Source organism: Aythya marila (assembly GCF_965140915.1).
Source record: "Aythya marila genome assembly, chromosome: 18".
NCBI classification, from domain to species: domain Eukaryota; kingdom Metazoa; phylum Chordata; class Aves; order Anseriformes; family Anatidae; genus Aythya; species Aythya marila.
The window spans coordinates 10,607,871-10,627,607 of NC_139059.1; the positions used below are offsets into that span (position 1 = coordinate 10,607,871).

At 44.5% G+C, this 19,737-nt stretch overlaps 1 protein-coding gene across 1 annotated transcript in view; it reads left to right on the forward strand.

Annotated features, from left to right (window-relative positions):
* Positions 1-19,737, forward strand: part of STX8 (syntaxin 8) — a 96,441-nt gene that overhangs the window by 6,283 nt on the left and 70,421 nt on the right. The window contains exons 5-6 of the mRNA XM_082775184.1: positions 6,703-6,827; positions 8,514-8,606. Coding sequence (XP_082631310.1) covers positions 6,703-6,827; positions 8,514-8,606 — 218 coding nt within the window. The remainder of the gene's footprint in view (positions 1-6,702; positions 6,828-8,513; positions 8,607-19,737) is intronic.

Below are 19,737 nucleotides of genomic sequence, written 5' to 3' on the forward strand. Positions count from 1 at the left end.
GTTGGTTTCTCCTTGCTTTTGTTCTCCGGCGGGGTGTTCGGTACGTCCAAAGCAGGCATTTTGCCCTGAGGTTGGCCAGCTTTGTGTACCTGCACGCTGGCAGTGCAGCACCTGCGACAGGTGCAGAAACGGGGGGATTTGGTCTCACCCCACCCACTAATTCCTCAGTGGCTTTGGCATTTCCTGGGGTGCGGTGCAAATCCAGGTGGTGCATCGATGATGGCTTTTACATCCGACGCCGAGACAACTGACACTGGTAAAATCCCGAGTGGGCAACGTTTCTGCAGGGGCTGGGGGCATGAGAAGGCTCCCGTCTGCTCTGAGCAGTGCATAAACTGATGTGCCTGCTGGAAAATTGGCCTAGAGTGAGAGGAGTCCCTGCAGGCTGCGGAGCTGGCAGGGCCAGGGCTGAACCTCGAGCTGCCCTGGCATGAAGGTGTTGAGGCAGACAGGAGGAAAATACCAAAATCCCATGATAATTTCATGCTCCATTAGAAATGATCAGGGAAACCAGTATTTTCCAGCATAAGATAACATCAGAGACAGTGCTTATTTTCTAGTGTTGCAAGGCTCGAAATTTAATAGTTCTCTTTTAACTTCTTTAATTAAAAATGGATAAAACTATGCCAACTATTCTCTGGCTGGTGAATTCACACCCCTGCCGTGTTCTCCCTTGTAGGTCTGGCTTTCAGTGGTATGGGCAGAGATGTAGCCAGCACCCGAGTGTCGTGCCAGGAAGTCAGACCTTTCCCTTGCATGAGGCAGGCTGCAGGTGGGTCGGTCAGGAAGGAGTTTGTGCCCCCTGCGTGCCCTGTGGCTTGCAGGGACAGAAGACAGCAGTGCCTGGCAGGGTTAGGCTGCTGTTTGCAGCAGTTGGTTTCCCTGAAGTGGTTACAGCCTCCTGGAACAGCCTGCGTTGGGTTGCAAAGGCCACGGTGTCTGAAGGCTGAAATTTTTGAGTCGGAAAGCTTTAGCCACTGCATTAGAAAAATCAGCACGTGTTGTTTGATTAAGTTCTAACAGTGACACTTTTCTCTGGTTTTGTATTGGTTTTCCGTATCTAATCCATCTCTGATGTGACAGCACAAATTTTCAGAAGTCGTTTTCTTTCCAGCAGTCTTTCTTTTCATTAACCTTCTTGCACCACTGATCACATATTTATTGTCCCCATGGCCTGTAATTGTGAAGGTTTTGCTAGAATTAATCTTCGTTTATGTTCGGTCACCATTCAGTGAGTTTTACATCCTTTGAAAACTGCTGTAAAGCTATTTCTGATTGTGAAGTACAGTGGTCTTAATGCTCTTGGTATTTATCCTAACTGACAACTTGGGCCAGAACACAGGGCAGGACGCTATATTGCTTTGGGATAACGTTAGTTTCCCTTCCGGCGTTGTCGGCCTTAATTAAGATGCAACTGGAATTTTCCAAGAGAAAATTGCACTGTTTGCGTGACTCTGCCTGAGTAGGGTCACTCAGGCTTTCTGTAATTGGGTTTCAATTGGCAATTTCAGAATCGTCTCCCCTCTTTTCTCCTTCGAAAGAGATATGTGCAGGTACCATAACAGAGACTTAAGAGAAGCAGGAATGCCAGTGATTTCATATCATTTGAAAGGGAGAAGTGGAAAAAGCAACTACAAACGTTACTTTCTGGAAATGAAACAATATCAAAATACATCTGTGGAGGCAAAGGAATCAAGAATATTCCTCCTCCTGTCTGACCAGGGAGTCAGTGTGTGGGACTGTTTGCAGATCACCAGTGAGTAAATTAAAGTTGTGTGTGCCTTAACATTCCTTTTTGATTTCTTTGAATTTCTCAAAATGCAGAAATTTTTAATGGCCATGAGACACAAAGCATCTTAAGTAATAACTACCCTAAATAACTTCTGGAAGAGTCCACAGTCTTTTTCTTATTTTTTTTTTTGGTCGTGCGTTAATGCCACGTCCAGTATTTTTTCTGTTTAAATACTTTTCTGTCGAATGTAAGGTATTTAGGTCTTAATCCAAACTGATGTTTTGCCTTATGCCAAATGGGCATCAAGTGCCTGATGTTAGTCCATGAGCCGCTAGGTGTTTAAAAGCTTTTGAGAATCTGGCTCTTGCTTATGGAGGAGCAGATGTCCTTTGGAAAAGGAGATTAAAAAGCAGTAATTTTTGACGTGCCTTTAACATATCTTTCTGCTGTTGGAAGCTTTTTAGTGTCTTCTGACATCAGATGCAATTAGCCTGATGTCTAAGAAGATCAATGAAAAAGTTTCTCAAAAGGGTGGAAGAAGAGGCAAATTGTCCACTCAGAAACCGATGCTTGAGAGTGCTGATGCCTGAGTCATGGGATCAAATCAAGGGCCTGGGGCAGGATTTTCCAGGATTAATACGTCTTTGGCCATGTAGTTACAAGAAAAAATGCTTCTAATTGTCCCAGCGTTGCTCTCGTCCACTGCATTGTGTCTCTGTGCTTGGGTCTTCTCCCTGCAGAGCACTCGTCACCTGGAGGCGCTCCCTGGGTGGCAGCGTGTGCAGGTGTGACCACGAGCAGCAGCGCCCTGTGCACCGCTGTGCACAAAACCCGGGGGGTTTGGGTCCGTGTGAAATGCCAGGAAGGTGCCAGGAAGGTGTGCAGCCTTCCCGCGGTTTGGTCTGTGCTCAGCATCCCAGCGGCTCTCCAAGGTCCTCGCTGAGGTCAGCCTGACTGTGGTTATGGGAACGCCGTACGCACATGGATCTGTAAGGAGCTGCAAAGAGATGCTGTTTTTTGCAGAGATTTCTCTGTATCTAAACACAACAGAGGAAGGTAAGTCAAACCCCACACTTTTAGGCATTGTGCTCCAGGTTGTGCCTGCTTGCCTTTTATTAGTGGTTAATGCTCGTTAGCCTCAGGAAGAGTTGTCAGTAGGAGGGCAGCTTTCCAGGCTGAGCTGCTTGCTTTACATTTTGCCTCCTGAGTTTGCTCAAAGCTCCCTGAAGTGCCCTGCCCGAGGTTGCTCCTGCACCAGCATCACTCCCAGGGTGTTCTGGTGCAGGCTTACCGGAGTCCTTGTTGTAGTTCTCATCCCAGAGGAGTGTGAGTGGGCTGTGGGATCCCACTGCTCTCTTCTGCTGAGCAACTGTCCTGCGGGGTGCGTGGCTCTGCTGTGGCCACCGCAGCATAAGAAGGGCTGGTGTAGAAGGAGGGTGGTGGTACCTGAGAGCTCACTGTCATGGAAGTGTTCCCTGGGGTACATGTCTTGAGGTCTGCATGGAAAAGTGAAGTCCCAGGGAATTAAAACATGGGTGTGAGCCGTGTCGTGAAGGTCCCTGTCCCTGGGGATGCTCCTGCTGCAGGAGCACCCCGTCCAGCCTGAGCGGGCGTGCTGGTGCCCAGCTACGTGTGTGGGTCCCACTCTGCCCTCGCCCAGCGTGGTGCTGCTCCCTGGTGGGTGCCCGCTGTCTGCACGAGCTGGAGCTGCCCTTCTGCCCTGCCAGCCAGGAGCTGCCCCACCAGCGTCGTGGGCAGGAATCAGGGGGCTGGGAGGTGCCGCAGAGCAGCCGTGCCCTCCGGGTGTGCTGCTAGCCGTGTAGCTGGCAGGGAGTTTGTGGTTTTTAAAGCTGGGGGGAGCAGTCGGTGGGGCTGTAGAAAAGTGGTGGTGAGCAGCACAGCGTCCCTGTGCATATGAGAGGTGCTGCTTCCTTCTTGCTCACGGTGCCAGCGCTGCCTGTCCCGTGGGCCTCAGGTCTCCTTGGGTCTTCTGGGGACAGCCCCGTTTGGGAAGGTGCCGGGGGCACTCAGAAGAGCTCGTCCTCATGCTGTGTCTCCTGTTTGTTTTTTCAGGGAGGAGAGCTTTTGTTCTGTAAGTTAAAAGTTCTGTAAGTTAAGTTAAAACATCATACTTGTTGTTTGATTTACTAGCTCGGAGCTTCCTAAAATTCCCTGCCTGCCGGTGTGAGCAGTTAAACCGTAAGTGAGAGAATACCTGCCTTCTCTGCGGGGGCTGACCTGTGGAGCTGAGCAGAGGTGCTCGGAGCGCTTCAAAGACTTCTACTGTACAACTGTATCCTTAAGGGGATGCTCAAGTGATCCTGCAACCGATTGTCGTATGACCCAGGTTTTGTTTAAAATTCAGTCGTGCTGATCAGTCTTCTAAAGCCGTAAGCCTTGCTGTGTGGCCTTGGTCTAAAGTAAGCACTGGTTGACTAATCTAAGTTACTCGGGAAGTTTTATAGGAATTATCGGTGAAACAATGCCTTCTGAAAGATAAGCCCTCACTTGTTAAGCAATGACATAGCCCCCTGATTTTAAACCCCATCATCTTTTATACTTGGGCACATTGCTAAGCCTCATAATTAGTTAAATCTGCTCCTATAATCAAAAGCTATCCGCACACTCCACTGCTCTGTGACGGTTTCAAAGATTTACGTGATTAACTTGGCGGAGGCGGTGGGTGGCTAATTGGATAAGCTTTAATCTTCACACCACCAAAGCGAAACATGGGAAGATCAGAGGAAGTAGGAAGTTCTGCTGTGTTGTGTGGGAAGGTAGTTACCAAACATGTCAAAAAGATTATTGTAACGAGCAGACCTGTTGTCATGACCCAACCTACAAGAATAGGGCAGATTATTGGGGGGGGGGGGGAGGGGGAGAGAGTGCAAATTATTTCAAATTTGCTTGCCTTGGCTTTTTTGACAGGCAGAAATAGTTGTGTTCTTAGCGAGCAAAGAGCTTTATGTTCCTTTTGCTTTATTTAAGCAATTTTGTCAGGTGTTGTTAACCCTAGATTGTGTGTGCTTGCTAATTGCACTGCTGGACTGTGGCTGTAATGATCTTTGTCTTCAGAAGTGCAATGCGTCATTACACTTGGCTCTGTGAACCTGAGACTAGAAGAGTAAGAGTGGGCTTAACCCTCCAAAGCAATGGAGAAATCTAGGTAATGTGTAAAATGGTATTTCAGAGTTATCTTTAATTAAACCTGATCCTAGCTCGATAAATACCCGTGAGTTTTCATGGAGGCTCAGAGAACTGACGTGCAGAAATCCCCCAGCTCTTTGTTCCAGGTGCTGCCCATGAAAGCCGGGTGGTTGCTGGGACAGGAGGCAGTTTGGGGTCTGCTCCAGAGCGATGGCCCAGCACCATCAGGGTGGTTAAGAGAGATTTTGTGGTTAACAATAAGCACTTCGTAGTGTTGCAGGAACAAATGTCACTTACTTGGTTCTGACAAATCCATTGCTTTAAGATGAAATTAAGTGAATGCATTTAAAATTTAAAGTGAGAAGGAATTAGAGGTTCTCAAATTTAAATGGCTGTGAACACAACATGAAGTGTGTCTAATTTATGGATGGCCCAAAACTCACATGACAGAGATGATTTTTTTCCAGCAGTGTTGATTCATCACATGGCCAGGAGATGTCTCTAGTTCACCGTAATTCCTCAGGGATCTCCTAGGCACAAATCGTGGCTTTTGCTTAAATACCTTTGCTGTAAAACTTCGGTCACCCTTCTGCAGAGTTCTGCAGTAGAACCTTGTATTAACAATATGCATGTAATTCTTCCCATCTGTACCGATACTTTTGTGACATGAACTTGCTTTGATACAGGGTTTTGATCACAAAATGATATCAAGCATATATTATTACCATATAGCGCTTCAGTCCATGCTGTGGAGAAGGGACCTGGACTTAATTAAAAATAAAATAAATAGGTCTCAGTGTAATAAAACACATCTTTGAGATTTTGGGAGAATTGCTTGAGAGGTACTAAAAATGCTGCCTGCTCTTGCTTTGTTTTTGAGAATGATTTGGGAAAGAAGAGGGTAAAGATAAAACTGAGAATAAAATGCAGAAATTAAAAAAGCAAAGCAGAGATTAATCCTGTTTCCATGCTGCTGTTGAGGATCCAGTCTCGTCAATGACTCTTACCCCAAATCAGATTTGCGGTTTTGGGTCCAAATGTCTCTCAGGCAATCATAAAACATTTATCTTGTAGCAGAAACAAATGAGAAGCTGAAAGGAGGAAACCAGAGATCTGGTATAGAGAAAAATACTTAAATGGCATTTCACTCCACTACAGAATGTAGGTGCTGTGGGCATGAAGAACTTGTTTTCTGTTGTAACCGGGGAAGTGTCACCCTCAAGTCATGAGTGCTTTAAAAGAAAACCTGTGCATCGATTACTTTTTCACGTTAAGTGTGTGTGTGCCTGTCTTCATGTTCATGGCAAACCAGCAGTGCAGGGAAAAGCTCTCTGCTTTGTGTCTGCATTAGCATACCGATCCTTGTACTGTTGGAAACTTTCAGGCTGTACCTCGCTGTTTTTAGAAGTTTGTGGCTCGATTGCAGAGCAAATACATGAAGAATGTGTTGATTTCCAGTAACTCTTTTTTTTTCTTTGTAACAGTTATGAATGCTACATGTTCTACGTGCAAGCAGTGTACTTAATGTGAATAGATTATAGAATGTATGGTATGCATCTCACCATGTAGTTTAATTGTTTGGTGCAAAATTAATTCTCTTCTTGCTTTATTGCTTTCAGGCAGTGTTACGGAGCTTGCAGAATGCATTTGTTGTTGGAGATAAGTGGATTCTTTCTGGCTAATTTCTTCTATGATTGCAGAGAACGGTGTGGAGCGTGACAGATACTTGCAGTTCCATCTCTGCCAGCCAGTCTTGCATGCATGAATTGGAGTGTGTGGATTTTGTTTAAAACTTGAGAATTATTTAATGAAATTATTTTCAGATCTAGCCTAATGACTGGAGGGATCAAACGAGGCGTGACCAACCCGTGGCTCTTGGAAGAACCTGAGGAAACCAGAGGGCTTGGCTTTCACGATATCAGGCAGCAGCAGCGGAGGATCATAGAAGGTAAAAGAGTCCTTTTGTACGTTATGAGCATCACTAAGACTCTGTGAGAGCCCTTGTTAGAAAATCCATGCAATAACCAGCACTGAAGTTTTATTATCTGGAGCTGTCAAACATGGTACTTCCAGGTGGCTGTCTCCTGTGTTAGCAGGAGCCGTATTGTGCTTGCAGTGTTCTTAACTGGAAACATCTTCTCAAAGCAGCTTTTCAAAACTGTCTCCATTTGGATTGAAGTGAGTAATCTGTGCTGTGACAGGGGAGCACATAAACCACTGAAACAGTTAATTGTGTTTCTGAGCACATGAACTTGTAAGGTTTCTTTACAGTCAGATGTAAGTAATTCAATGATTGTCTTTTGTCTGCATTTTGGTGAAGTTGAGCGAGTAATTCCTGAGTATAGCTTGATTTAACCCTAGGCAGGTGAGATTTTCACAAGACTAATGTGATTTTGCCCGTAGTTATGGTTTAAGTTTGCAGTGGAGATCTCATTAATTGCACTGGCTGTAGTGGTATTGCTGCTGTGCTTCAAGCGAGGTATGTGTTCGATATATCGTAGAATTGGAATTAGGTAAGAATTAACTGACCTAAAAAGATTTTGGCCCTCAGCATTCATAAGGAATAGATTCCTTAACTTTAGCAGTGTTGGAAAGCTTCTGCCTGAGGATCCCAGGTGGGTAATGAGGTAATTCCTGTGTAATTAAAGTATTGGAAATGATCAAGTGAAATCAGTCTCCAGATAAGGCCCGCTCGAGTCTGCGTGTGAGCAAAGGTTAGAGCTACGGTTCAGGAGAATGGCACAAACTCTATTTGGATGCCCCAGGAGAAACCTCAAGCTCCAGTTTTGATTACATCCCAGATATCCCTTTGGGGAGGCTAAAAAAAGGCATTGGTGACAAGGCTTTCAGCTTGTTAAGGGAAACAAATGGGTTCTGATCATCCTGTATGGCTTTAGGCTCTCTGGCTGCAGCCAGCTGCCCTCTCACGCAGTCTCGCTCTGTGCAGCATCGCTGCTTTTCACTCTGTCAGACCGCTAACAGTCCTGCCTGCAGCACCTCTCCTTGTTTTGCTTCGTGACTTTGCTGGGCACGGAGAGCTGCATGTCATGGTTAAGGTGCTGGTAAAGGGCTGTGCAGCACCACCCAACTGCAAGAGCAGAGATAACGTGGGGCTTCTTAGAGGAGTGCCTGCAGAGCTGATGGGAACACCTCAAACTTCAGCTGCCCCCGTTGTCCCCTCTGTCTCAGGCTCTTTTCCATGCGCTCTGTATCCTCTTGCAGCTTTAAAAATCTATTTGAATTCTTTGCTGCTTGCATCACCTGTTTGTCTTTTATTCATGTTAAAAGTTTCTTGGAAAATTTAAAAAGGCTAATCAGGGATCTGTATGTGTGTGCCAGAAAATCTCCTACATTTATGATTGAGTAACAGCTGGATGTCGAATTCTTGGATTTTTTGGGACCCTCAGCTAAATGTCCCAGCCAGAGCAGACAAATTAATTACCCATCATTCACATTATTTTAGAGTGTTGTTGCCATAAGGGTTCATTTTCATGTTGTGTTGATGTCTTTTTCTTAATACCTTTTAACTCTTAAAACACAGAGTAGATCTTTCTTCACTTCTGCATCTTTTGTGGTACATTGCCTGGCTTACTGATTTTTTTTTCCACATAATTTCATGTAATTTCTGATGCAGAGCAAGATGCTGGACTTGACGCTCTTTCTTCAATCATATCCCGGCAAAAGCAAATGGGACAGGAAATTGGGAATGAGCTGGATGAACAGAATGGTAAGAACAAGAGCCACAGAGACTTATTTTTATGTAAGACCATTTCATTTCTTTTAGTCTTCACACAGTTGCATGCTTTTTCACCCACAAAGTAACAAGACAATACTGTAAAGGTTTCTGTAACAACGAATCCTGCAGATTCTATGCATTCATGAACTATTTATTTTGCCTTACTTGTGCATAAAGTTTGTAACACTTGGTATATTTTTATGAAAACCGTCTTTGGGAAAAAAAAGATTGGAGATCGTTTTTACATAGTACAAAATTCATTTTATACTTGGATCTTCTGCATTTTTCAGTGATTCTATTCTAATGACTTTTTTTTTTTTTTTAAATGGCAATCTTTTATTTGTTTGAGTTTCATTTGAACATCCTTGCTCTGTGTCTTTAGTTATTAGCTGAATGGAAAAATCTTGTGCCAGCAATTAAAGGAGAAGCATTACATTGTTTGCTACAAATAATTTGGCTTTTGAAGACTTCATGAACTGAAAGTAGGATCAAGTTAAGGGCAATATTGAAATAGAATAGTACCTATCTTCTTTAAACAGAGCCAGTACCCAAATGGTGGAATTGCTCTCCTGTTAAATGTGCTTTGTTATTCACTTAATTGTTTGCCTGACATCAACTGTCCCTAGGAGAGCAGCTCCTCTAGTCTTTCTGACTTTTTCATTTCTTACAATATGGTAATAGTTCAATTAGAGCCTTGGAGCCCTGCCAGTCTTCTCCCTTGCACAAAGACTTGAGCCATATGGTTTATCTTTGGGTTGTGTTGTGCTTAACCACTGAGAAGGTAAATGTCCTTTTACTTGCTAATAAATGATACGCTTAAATCAGCTTCTCCCTGGACCTGTGTTTTTCCCTTGTATTTCTCGGCATGCCTGCTCGTAGCGAGGGGGTTCCCGAATTAACAATCACGTAACAGAAAGTGCTGCCTGGGAGCTCCGTTCCAACTGAGTGAAGTGAGGCTGCGGCTTTCTCGTGTTTGCCTTGTATACATGTTCTGGCTAAATCCAGGAGGGATGAGAAATGTCTAGAATATGTCATTGTTAATCTTAAGATTGTTAAGAAATGGTTTGCACAGCTGGGAGAAACTATGCTTAGTGCTCTTGTCATATTTTGATCCTCTGCCTCATCTGAGTAAAGACATTTTCAATTAGAAATCTCAGTTTCATAAGTTTCTTCTATTAACTGTTGTTTAAAAAGTCACATTAATTGTTTTTTTTTTTCTCTAAATAGAAAACAGGTGGGAAGCATGAGTGTGTTTACTAATTCTTTGTGAAACCTTGGTTTCTCATCAGGAAAATATATAATCTGTGTCCCATTTCCCTCTCTTGGGGGTTGGGGGAGGTTCCCCAGATCCTTATGTTCTGGGACTCGGAAGGTTATGTGCATTGTACCATTGCATTTCTGCGTGACCGTACCAGGCTTTTTCTAGCAATGAAGCCTTGAAACGTCTCTGAAATTGGGAATGTATTTAACCCTCCTTTTCACAAATAGTGCAAATAATGCCAGTTTTGTTTGACTTGCTTGTCTTGCAGTTATTTACAAAGCCTAGAGTAAAATTCTTTGTTTTCGTATGAGCTCTTTTGGGACCTACAAGCAACTCTTTCTCAAAAGAAAAGCTTTCCCAAGTGCTGGGGGTAAAAAGTGGTGAGGATTGCCTGCTGCTGACTGCAGGCTAGGTTCTGAGGGCAGGGAAAATGGGGAGTTGCCTGTGCTGCTCACTGCCCCACAATCATAAGAATAAAGCCTGCCTACCAGTCACGTAGAGTGCCTTGTTTACAGGTCTTTGGCACCTGAAAACGTAGGGAAGCAGACTGACTTCTGCAGAGGGAGGGTCAGAGCACTGAGTGCTTGGCTTCTCTACTACCAAGCAAGTTGAACTTTCATGTTTTCTCTGACTTGGTGCAATTCTTTGTTTTTGTGGATATGGGGGATATGGTAGGGTGTTTCATGCCTCTGGCACGCTGGAAAAGCTGAAATCCCTAGCAATATTTTCCAACGTCTACTTTCCCTTTACGCATCTTATTTTATGCCCTGTGCTTAATTGTCCGCAGACTTTTCTCAGGCACTTTGCCAATATTGTGTCACTATTACACTGTCAGGTTGATGAGCATAACTGCCCTGTAATTTCCCCTTGCTCGGAATCTCTTTCCTTCCTCGTGCTGAGTGATAATGGCATCGTCTGTATTGTGGCAAGGCAGGGGAAGTTCATCTTCATTAAGTGCTGCATCAATATTTCTTTTTATTTGAGTCAAATTTTCCATCAAACTGTGCTTCTGTGGGAAGCTCGACTTCCACATGGCTAACCTGCTTTGGACATTCCCACCTTCTGCAGCTAATTAGGTGCCTTTAGCTCATTCTGGCTTTGGAGCTAGAGCTTGTGATAAAATACAACTTAATTCAGAAGTAGCTGATGATGTCTGATAGTTAACGCAACACAGTTCAGAGCACTGGATAAGTGTAATTATTTTCCAGACAATGTGCTTTTTTCCTTCCCTAGCAGTTCAAGCTCTCTGTTCGCTGAGCTATTTGCACTTCCCAGTTCTTCAGGCTAGCCGGAGGCATTTTCCCGTGAGTGCCTGTTGGTGTAGCTGTGCATTTGCAGATTCTCCAGCCGCAGAAAGTAGTGGAGGCATCCAGATTAATTATGCAAAGTTTACTTCTTGAGTAGAGCTGGTACGTGTAAATTCTTTTGTGTTTGTTAAATGACTGAAAAATGATTAAACCTCGCTCTTAGAAGGGTTGTTACTTGGCAGTATCTATTTTTACTTCACTGGTGGGCTGACAGGCATGACAAGGAGTAATGCTCGAGGTTTGTAAGGGGGCATCTCAAGGCATCCTGGAAATGAGCCTCGTGGGGCAGCTGCTGCCATCCGGGGAAGTTTGGGTTCTGCAGAAGATTTGATCCCTATCCTCGGGCAGGCTGGGGGACACAGCTTCCCCTGAGCCCACCTTAAAGCCGGTGGCTGAGCTGCCATCCCAGCCGCCAGGCACCTAGAGGGATTCCTCTGATGTGATGCCTCCAGCCTGCCTTATGCGCCCAGCTCAGGACGGAGCAGCCGTGCCCTGGAAAAGCCTGGTTTTTCCCCACTGATCATAAGTGAGCCTGGGCTTGGACGGAGGTGGTTGCTTTGCAGACATCTGCCCTGAGCAAATGAATCCTACCCTTTGATTTCACTGCGATGCTTCCAAGTTTTAATTGGAGTCTCATGTCATTCTTTACTCAGATTTTCATTATAGCTCTGTCCTTGAGATTTTATGGCTCTGCGCTAAGCTGAGGGTCCTTTTCAAACCTCCTGAGCGTAGTATTTTGCACTGATGAGCAAAGTAGAAGCAGGGTACCAGGAGACATTGTTTTTTTTCCAGCCTCGGGAGTCTGCTAGCAGTGGGAGAGATGGGGGATTAGCAAAAGAATTTTCCCATCGTTAATTCCGATTTTGGCCCCAGAAAACTTTCTGTATTCCTTTCATCTGTTACATGAAAAAAAAAAAAAAAGGGCAAGAAAATAGTGCAAATGTCCTCTGGCCCTGTTGATGAGGCAATCTAATCTAGTGCAATAATTTTGGAAGAATGCTTTCAGAAATTCTAAATGCTGTTTGTTTTACCCTTATAGAGATGTTGTTTTCTCATTGTGGCATGCTTGCATGAGAATATACAACCCTTAATGATGAACGGTAAATACAGGTAGCTTGCAAAATTTGTAGTGTTTGGCATTTTTACCATATTACTCCCCATTTGGTATTCAAATGGGATTCTTTTGCTTCCTGCCCCTTTAAAACTTGTCAGAGCATAAATGTGTTCATAAATGGATGAGCTGCAAAAAAAAGACGACTGTTATGTCCTTTTGCTGGTCAAGGGAATGCTGTACACAGAGTGAATATTCAGGATGTTCTTAACCAAAATGGATCTGAAGTAAGTGAGCTGTCATAGTGGTGTTTAGATTACTCAGTTATGTAAGATTTTTAATTTCTCACCAGTCAAATTTCTAAAACCAACCAAAAAGCATTAGCTGTCTTTTTTTGTTTTTGTTTTTTTAATAGCTTTGCAGACAGGTTGCTGTGTCTTAGCGGGCAGCGTGCAAGCCTGAGGTGTACTCGGCTCAGCTGTCCCTGTGAAGCTGACACGGTGCTGTCCAAGCACAATCTGTTGACGCCACTCAAGCCCTGTTCTGGCGGTTGCTCCATGTACACGTACAGAAGTATTGTGAAATCAAAGAAAAGGAGTGAAAGTGTTCTTGGTGATGCAGTGGCTTGTTGAAAACAACTTCTACATCAGGGATCTGACATCAGGGATCCGATTTGTACCTCCTAGGGCAGTCTTCAATCACAAGTCCATTGCTTGTGGTGCAGAGAGCCTGCTTGGTATTTGTGAAATGCTCCTCCTAGAAATTCTTTTACATGGTGATTGCATAATCAAAATGAAAAAGGAACCCTGAAGTAGTTTCGCGTTTCTGTTTATTAAGAACATTTTGATATAATACAAACTAATTAGTATTGTATATGGAGTATGTGCGAGTTATGAGGCTAAAACCGATAGAGCAGTGGATATATTACCTCATTGTTAGGATTACTTTGTAAATAAGAAATGATTAAAGATTAAATTTAAAATTTTTGAAAATGTTCATCTTGTCTAAACAGTTTTCATCAGATAGAGTACAATCCTACACCCTTTGACCTCCCATGCGAGGTGGCTCGAGTCTTCTGGTGTGGTTTTGAAGGTGTTCAGCATTCCTTGAGAAATGCTGAGCGCCAGCAGGTTCAGGTTCTTTAAAAGCCTCTGAAGAGAAGCATGTGTTTTTAATATTCAGATTTTAAATAACCATCCCTAGCTTGACTGACCTCATACAATCCAGATAGATTTTTATTTTGCTTCCTGTGCTTATTGTATAGAATAGAAATGACTTCAGTTTTATTGGGAAATGTTCTGTCTTTATTGCATGCTGTTTAGTTGGAGTTAACCCTTCTTAGGGGAAAAATTAACACGCATGTTAAACGTTGCCTTTTGTCATCAGTGATCTAAATAGGGGAATACTCAGTCTCAATATGAACACTCAGAAGTTAGGGAATGCGAAAATTGAGGTTAGATGACACTCTCCTCGTGTGTATTTCTAGGCTTAAAACAATCACATTTTTTTCTGCAGGTCCTGTCTCACTTTGTGCATACGACTCGATCTCTTCTGGGTTGAACTGAATTTATGTAGTGATGAAAACTATTTGTCAAGTCTCTGCTCCACTTCTTCCAGGTGTGGGGAAATGTTTAGTGATTAAGGTAACAGTTGTAAAAGGTTTTTATGGCAACAGCAGCAGAACACTGCCTTAGCACATAAAACCATCTCTGCTTCTGCTGGGAGCTCTGAGTGATGCTGGTTAACCCCTCCTAACCAAGCTTTCTTGAAAGTGATTTCCTCCTGGGTATCTGACCTAACGGTGTAGGGTCTGCAGAGGTTTTGACACTGGTGCTTCCCAGAAATCAGTGAGGATTGTGCCCTGGGTTTGATGAAGTACAGGGCAATACGAAGTACTGATCGGAAGGACAGGGGACGTTTGCTTTGTATGTGCAGCTTTGTGAGAGGTTCAAAACCTTATTTACTGGACACCCAAAATACACCTTAACTATTAATTTTCTTGTTTCCTTCTGAGTTGGGACTGGTGGTGTTTCATATCCCAAGGAAGCTGTCAAAATCAAAATACACTCATTTTTCCTGTCAAGAGGGTCGTTGGAGGGCCTACAAGGAAGATTTTAACTCTCCAGAGCAGAGTTTGAGCGGTGTGCAGCCCATAAGAGATGCAGCCTCGTGCTGGATGAGGAGGACAAAACAAAATACTCAGTATCTGCCAAAGAATTAAGCCCTGTCTGTGCTGCCTGCTGAAGGCAATGTGCAATTTTTTCAAGATGAAAAAAGGATCTATGCAAAACAGCATTATTTTATTTCCTAACCTTTTATGTACGTGACTTCGCTGCTTCAGTGTTTCCTGTGTTTGTGTAGATGTAAAATTCCCTGCCATTCTTAAACAGAAAACTGGCAAAACCTTAAAAGTGCAGTGTGGATCTGTCTCCAAACGTGGGTCAGCAGCCAGATGAGAACACCTACGCAGGGCCCTCTGCAGCGGAGGCTGACGGGGTAATTTTACCGGTGTTGGATGATGCGGAGCAGCATGGGAGGTGTGAGCTGTCTTGCCAGTGGGCTTCCCAGACAGTTGCTGACAGCAGCGTTAAGAATGAGGCGTAAGCGGCTTTGTGTTCCCTTTAAGGCTCTGGTAAGGTGGGTTTCCAGCAGCCAAACACTGCTGGGCGCTCTGGTGTGACAAACGGCCATTTGTAAGTATTGATGGGAGGAGAGATCTGCAGTGGCTCTCGCTTTTAAGAATCAGGTGTGTCAAATAGGCTTGAATTCATTCTATGGAAGAGTGTTATGAGTAGGGGAAAAGAAGTAGACGTCAGTTTGACTTATGAGACAGAATCAAAACCATTCTTAAGACATTCTTGTAAGTCGTCCATGGCAGTGAGGGTTCAAATGAGTCATCTTCAATAGATGTGAAGTTGATTGGATAATTATACTCAGAGATTTAGGACTGGTGATTCATAATTGGATTAGAAGGCTGTGTTGAGTTGGGCTGCATAGGTCTTGCTGGTTCTGTTCAGCTCTTTCCTAAAGGACGCAGATGATGAAGTATGTAGCGTGCTTATTCAGCTCCCATGTAATACAAGAATGGGAAAGACTGCAGCTGCACTGGGAGTAGTGCTAGAATTCCTCCAAATGATCTTGACGAATTAGAGTGAAATTCAGTCAGGCTACCTGTAAAGGGTGACGCTTCTGTGAGGATTAATCTGATTCAAAATGAGCAACTAGTCCTTAGGGGAAGAACTTGGGGAGTGTAGTGTATGGGGTCACACCCTGAACGTGGCTGAGTAGTGTAATACTGTGGAAAGGGCCCTGTGCAAACCACTGCTGCCTGGACGATACGTGGTCCTGATCGCCTTGGCGCTGAGAAGGGGCAGCGTGCAGCTTGTCCCACACTCTTCAAGGTGATGTGGACCAGGTGGGGATGGCGCCAAGGGCAGGCAAAAGCATGACTTAAACACTGAGGTGTGACCCGCAGGAGAAGATGGGCTGCTGGGGTGGCTCCGCTTCAAGAGGTGAGGGCTGGGACGGGAGCGTGAGGTTCCTGCAGGCCGCTTGGAGCGCCGGGCCCATGGAGCAGGGGAGCCCGCCACCAGCAGCGAGGCGGTCGGCGTCTGGAGGTTGCGCAATGTCTTCGAGGACATGTTTGTGCCTCACAGTGGCGTTGCTTGAGCCGAGTTAGAGCAGGAGATGGACCAGACAACTTCTCACTGTCTGCTGTGACCTCCTCCAGCTTTTCCTTTCCCGCCTCTTTTTGCTGCAGCTTGGCTTCCTTCAGACTTGTTCTCCTGCTTTATTGAGCCGGTCTTTAATCTCCCCTTCTGAATGTCTCATCCTCGCTTTTGAAACCACCCTTCAGTATTCCAGCGCTCTTGCTCAACTGGTTCCCCTTCTGGGTCCTGTTCCGCCTCCCTCTAACTTGTGCTAATGGGAAGGCATTGGGGTACTGCGGCTCCTGAGGCCACTGGAGAGTCTGAATGTGGAGAAAACAGCATTGTTCCGAAATGGCTGAGAAGTTTTGGCTAAAACTGTAATATATATTTTTTTTAAAATTCATCTGGAAGCAGACATCCAAGTTGGGAATCTCGAGCCCGAGTCGTAAAAATTTTTCATCATTTTGAGCAACTGAAAATAGGCCTTCTCATGGGAAGCAACAAATGGCCTTAATAGCGGGTCACGCTACTGAGCCTGTGTGTGTATTTTTGTTATGCTCTGTGTACACATAATAATGGGAGATGATACTTTTTCTTTTGGTGTTTTTTTCTAGCTTTATGCAGTGCTTACAGAAACAGATAAACCAGCAAGGCACAACCTGGATGAGGATGAAAGCGTTACACTTCTGAAATTTGACTGGGCTCCTACATACTAACACACATACACAATGAGCCTGTCTGGCCTCTTGGCACGGAGAGCGTTTTTCCTTGAATAGTTCAAGCCATAAAATAACTGTTCAACATTTGTCTTCTCAATTATGTGGATTTTTCCACAGTTAGTCAATCCCTACCTCACCCATACCGCTGTGTGGGGGGGAAGCTGTCTTCCTTCATCTGTCTTCATGGTGATCCGAAATGCTGGGGAAATTACTGCTGAGGAAAAATTAGTTTCTAACTCTTTTTTTTAAGCCTTGCAGGATTTCGTGATAAGAATTATGATCTTAAATGTCTTGATCGTTAAGTCTTGTCGTTAGTTTTGTAGCAGGGCTTATGGAAAGCTGTAATAGGGATATAAGCCTCAACTGTTAGCAAAAGAGAGGTTTTCCCCCATCTGCTTCTTCAGGCTTTTGATTTAAGCTGTTTAAAAAGAAAACAAAACCTAACTGTAATTGTAGATATTTTAACACTCTGATGACTTTTTCCATGTTAATTTAGCTTTTCCCTGTTCAAAATCACAAATTGAGACCTTAGAGAGGGGATTTATTTTCCTAGCCTGCTTTCTTACTTTCTTATGGTGACTGTCTGTCATGCATCGTAAAGAAGCAGAAAGGCACAAGCCCAGCCTGTTCTCCATTACAGCTCCTTTTTGGTAAATTGCATACCTGTCTGTGAGCAACTGGAATTATATACCCCAGCCTCTGCTTGTAGAAAAGAAAGGCAGAAAATAAATTGTTCCCTGTAGAACTGCCTGTCCTAGCAGCCCTAGGAGACTATTGTGGAAGTTTCTTTAGAACTTTATTTATTTTACCCTCACAGATAGTACTCTGGTATTATCTATCTGCCTCATTCTCCATGAGTACTATCTTTTTTCTTTTTTTTTTTTTTTTTTAGCTGAATTGGGGAAGGTTTTAATTGCATGCTAGAGACTGGGTCCCAAGCTGTTTCTAGCTTGTTCTCTGTAAGCTTGCGTTCAATGTGAACAGGATGTGTCTGAGGCGTGTTCTGCTTCAGCATTTTCAGATGATGATATATCATCGCTGTCTCTGGGCAATATTTTGCTCTTGAATCATTAAGCACTACTTATTTAAAAATAAAACAGTATTTTTAGGCTATATCCTATTTGTGGCAATGAAATGCAGCTTGAGAGCTTAGACTTTATAAGACTAATTTCAGCACTTCTTCTGTGTCTTCCCTTATTGAGAGGATTTTTTGAGGATTTATGGGGAAGCAGTAGGTGATTCCTCTGTCCTGCGTCACTTGATAACTTGCGTGCCTAAGCATTATTGGGAAGAAGGTAATATTCAGGCTTAGAAGAAAGTCATGCTTGGTAGGAACCATATGCTCCTGCGTCATGGTGATTTTGGTGAGTGGGCTGCTGGATGTTAAATAGGCTTTTAATAGATTTCCCAGAAAACTTGTAGGGTCAAAACCTGAACGGTTACAACACAGGAGAGAATAAGAAAACCATGTTTCTGGCCGAGTTGTTATCGTGAGGTATTGCTGGAATCCAAAGAGTGCTTTGAACCTAATTTACTCACCGCTGAGTCAGTTGGTGAATTCTCTCCTGCAGATTCTCCTGTATTTCTCATTATCTCAAAATGTGACTCGAGCTCATTTCTCCTCGTGTCTGAATGAAGAAACTCTCCTTGCTGCCTCTCCTGTTCTCCCAGATGCTGAGTAGAGCATGCTAGTCTTTGGATGCTGTTGTGGAGCCCTCTGGTGAGCTGGCTGGTGGTGGCTCGCTGTGCCTGGGGCTGCTGGCGGTGGCTCGGCCAACACTGAGCTGGTGCTCAGTGCAGCTCATGATAGCAGGCGAGTTTGGTGTCCCCAGGGGAGCTGGGCTCAGGGCGGTAGGCAACAGAAACCATTTGCAGGTGTGGCACCAGGAGGAGGATCTGCATTGTGATTTTGAGCTGCTGGATGCTGCGTTTTAACATCCCAGTGCCAGAGAGTTCATCCTGCAGGGGCCGTGGTGGCTGTGTTTGTATGCAGGGGTTTCAGCAACTCCCGCGTTAGACCCTGTTCTTTAGGAGCAGGTAGATACAGTGTGAGAATCAGCTTCAGTGCGGAGTTGAGGGGAGCTGGCGGGGTGGGATATAGGGTTGGTGGGGAGAGCCCCGGAGGAGGCTGGGCACGGGGCAATGCTCCCTGCAGCCTGGTGGGGTTGTGCTGCCTGCGGGGTGGCAGAGCCGTGCAGGCAGGGAGCTGGGGTGGCTTTGGTGGCGTCAGGGATGTCCTCACCAGAGCCACGGTTTGGGCTGCTCCGTCCCGGGCCCGCTGAACACGCAGCCCGTGGTGGCCGCACCGGGATCTGATAGCCCCGGCCGTGTTCGTCAGCTGCCAGGCAGCCTCAGGTCTGTGCTGATCTGTTCTGCAATAAATAACGTAACATATGGAATCGCTTTGGTAATCAGCACCTCTCAGAACCAGAAAATGAAATGAAATGAAACATCTTGTAGTGCTCTGGCCACGGCAAGAAACAGACAGCAGGATAAAGCTGGTTGCTCTGCTAACTCCTCGTGCGCAAATGGATCTCTATTGTGCAGCGTTTGAATAGGAAGTGGGGCTTTCTGGCTTGTCTAAATACTGCTTCAATTTGTGAAATCTGCTGGTAGATACAGCCTGGAAAGGGCAGGTAATACTTGGCTGTGCTCAAGAATTGAAATTAGCCCTGCGGCTAAGTGTTTGTAGAATGGGTACAACACAGTTCCGTGCAGCTAGATGAAAGCAGAAATGAGCGCTGGGAACAATTGCTCGCTCAAAACTGCGCTTCAGTCAAACATAATTAAAGGGAATGTGACATAAACATGGCATGGGATGCTTTTAAAATGCTGAAGTTGATATCTTAGAGCATCCTATGATCACTTAAAAGCAGATAAAATAATTGTACTGCAATTATTATTATAAATAATATAACTTCCTTGCAAGCTGGAGTTTTAGGTGGAATAAGTCACATTAGCATAACCTTTTTTGAATCCCTGATGCGTTAAAATGTGTTTCGTTCCTGTGCGTCCAAGACAAATAAGCCTTGCTCTAAACATTATGCTGTTTGAGCTGTGTGTTAAGAATATTTTGCCTTGCTCTCTGACTCCGGTCCTGTAACGTTGCCCCGATGACCCGCGGGTGCGATGTG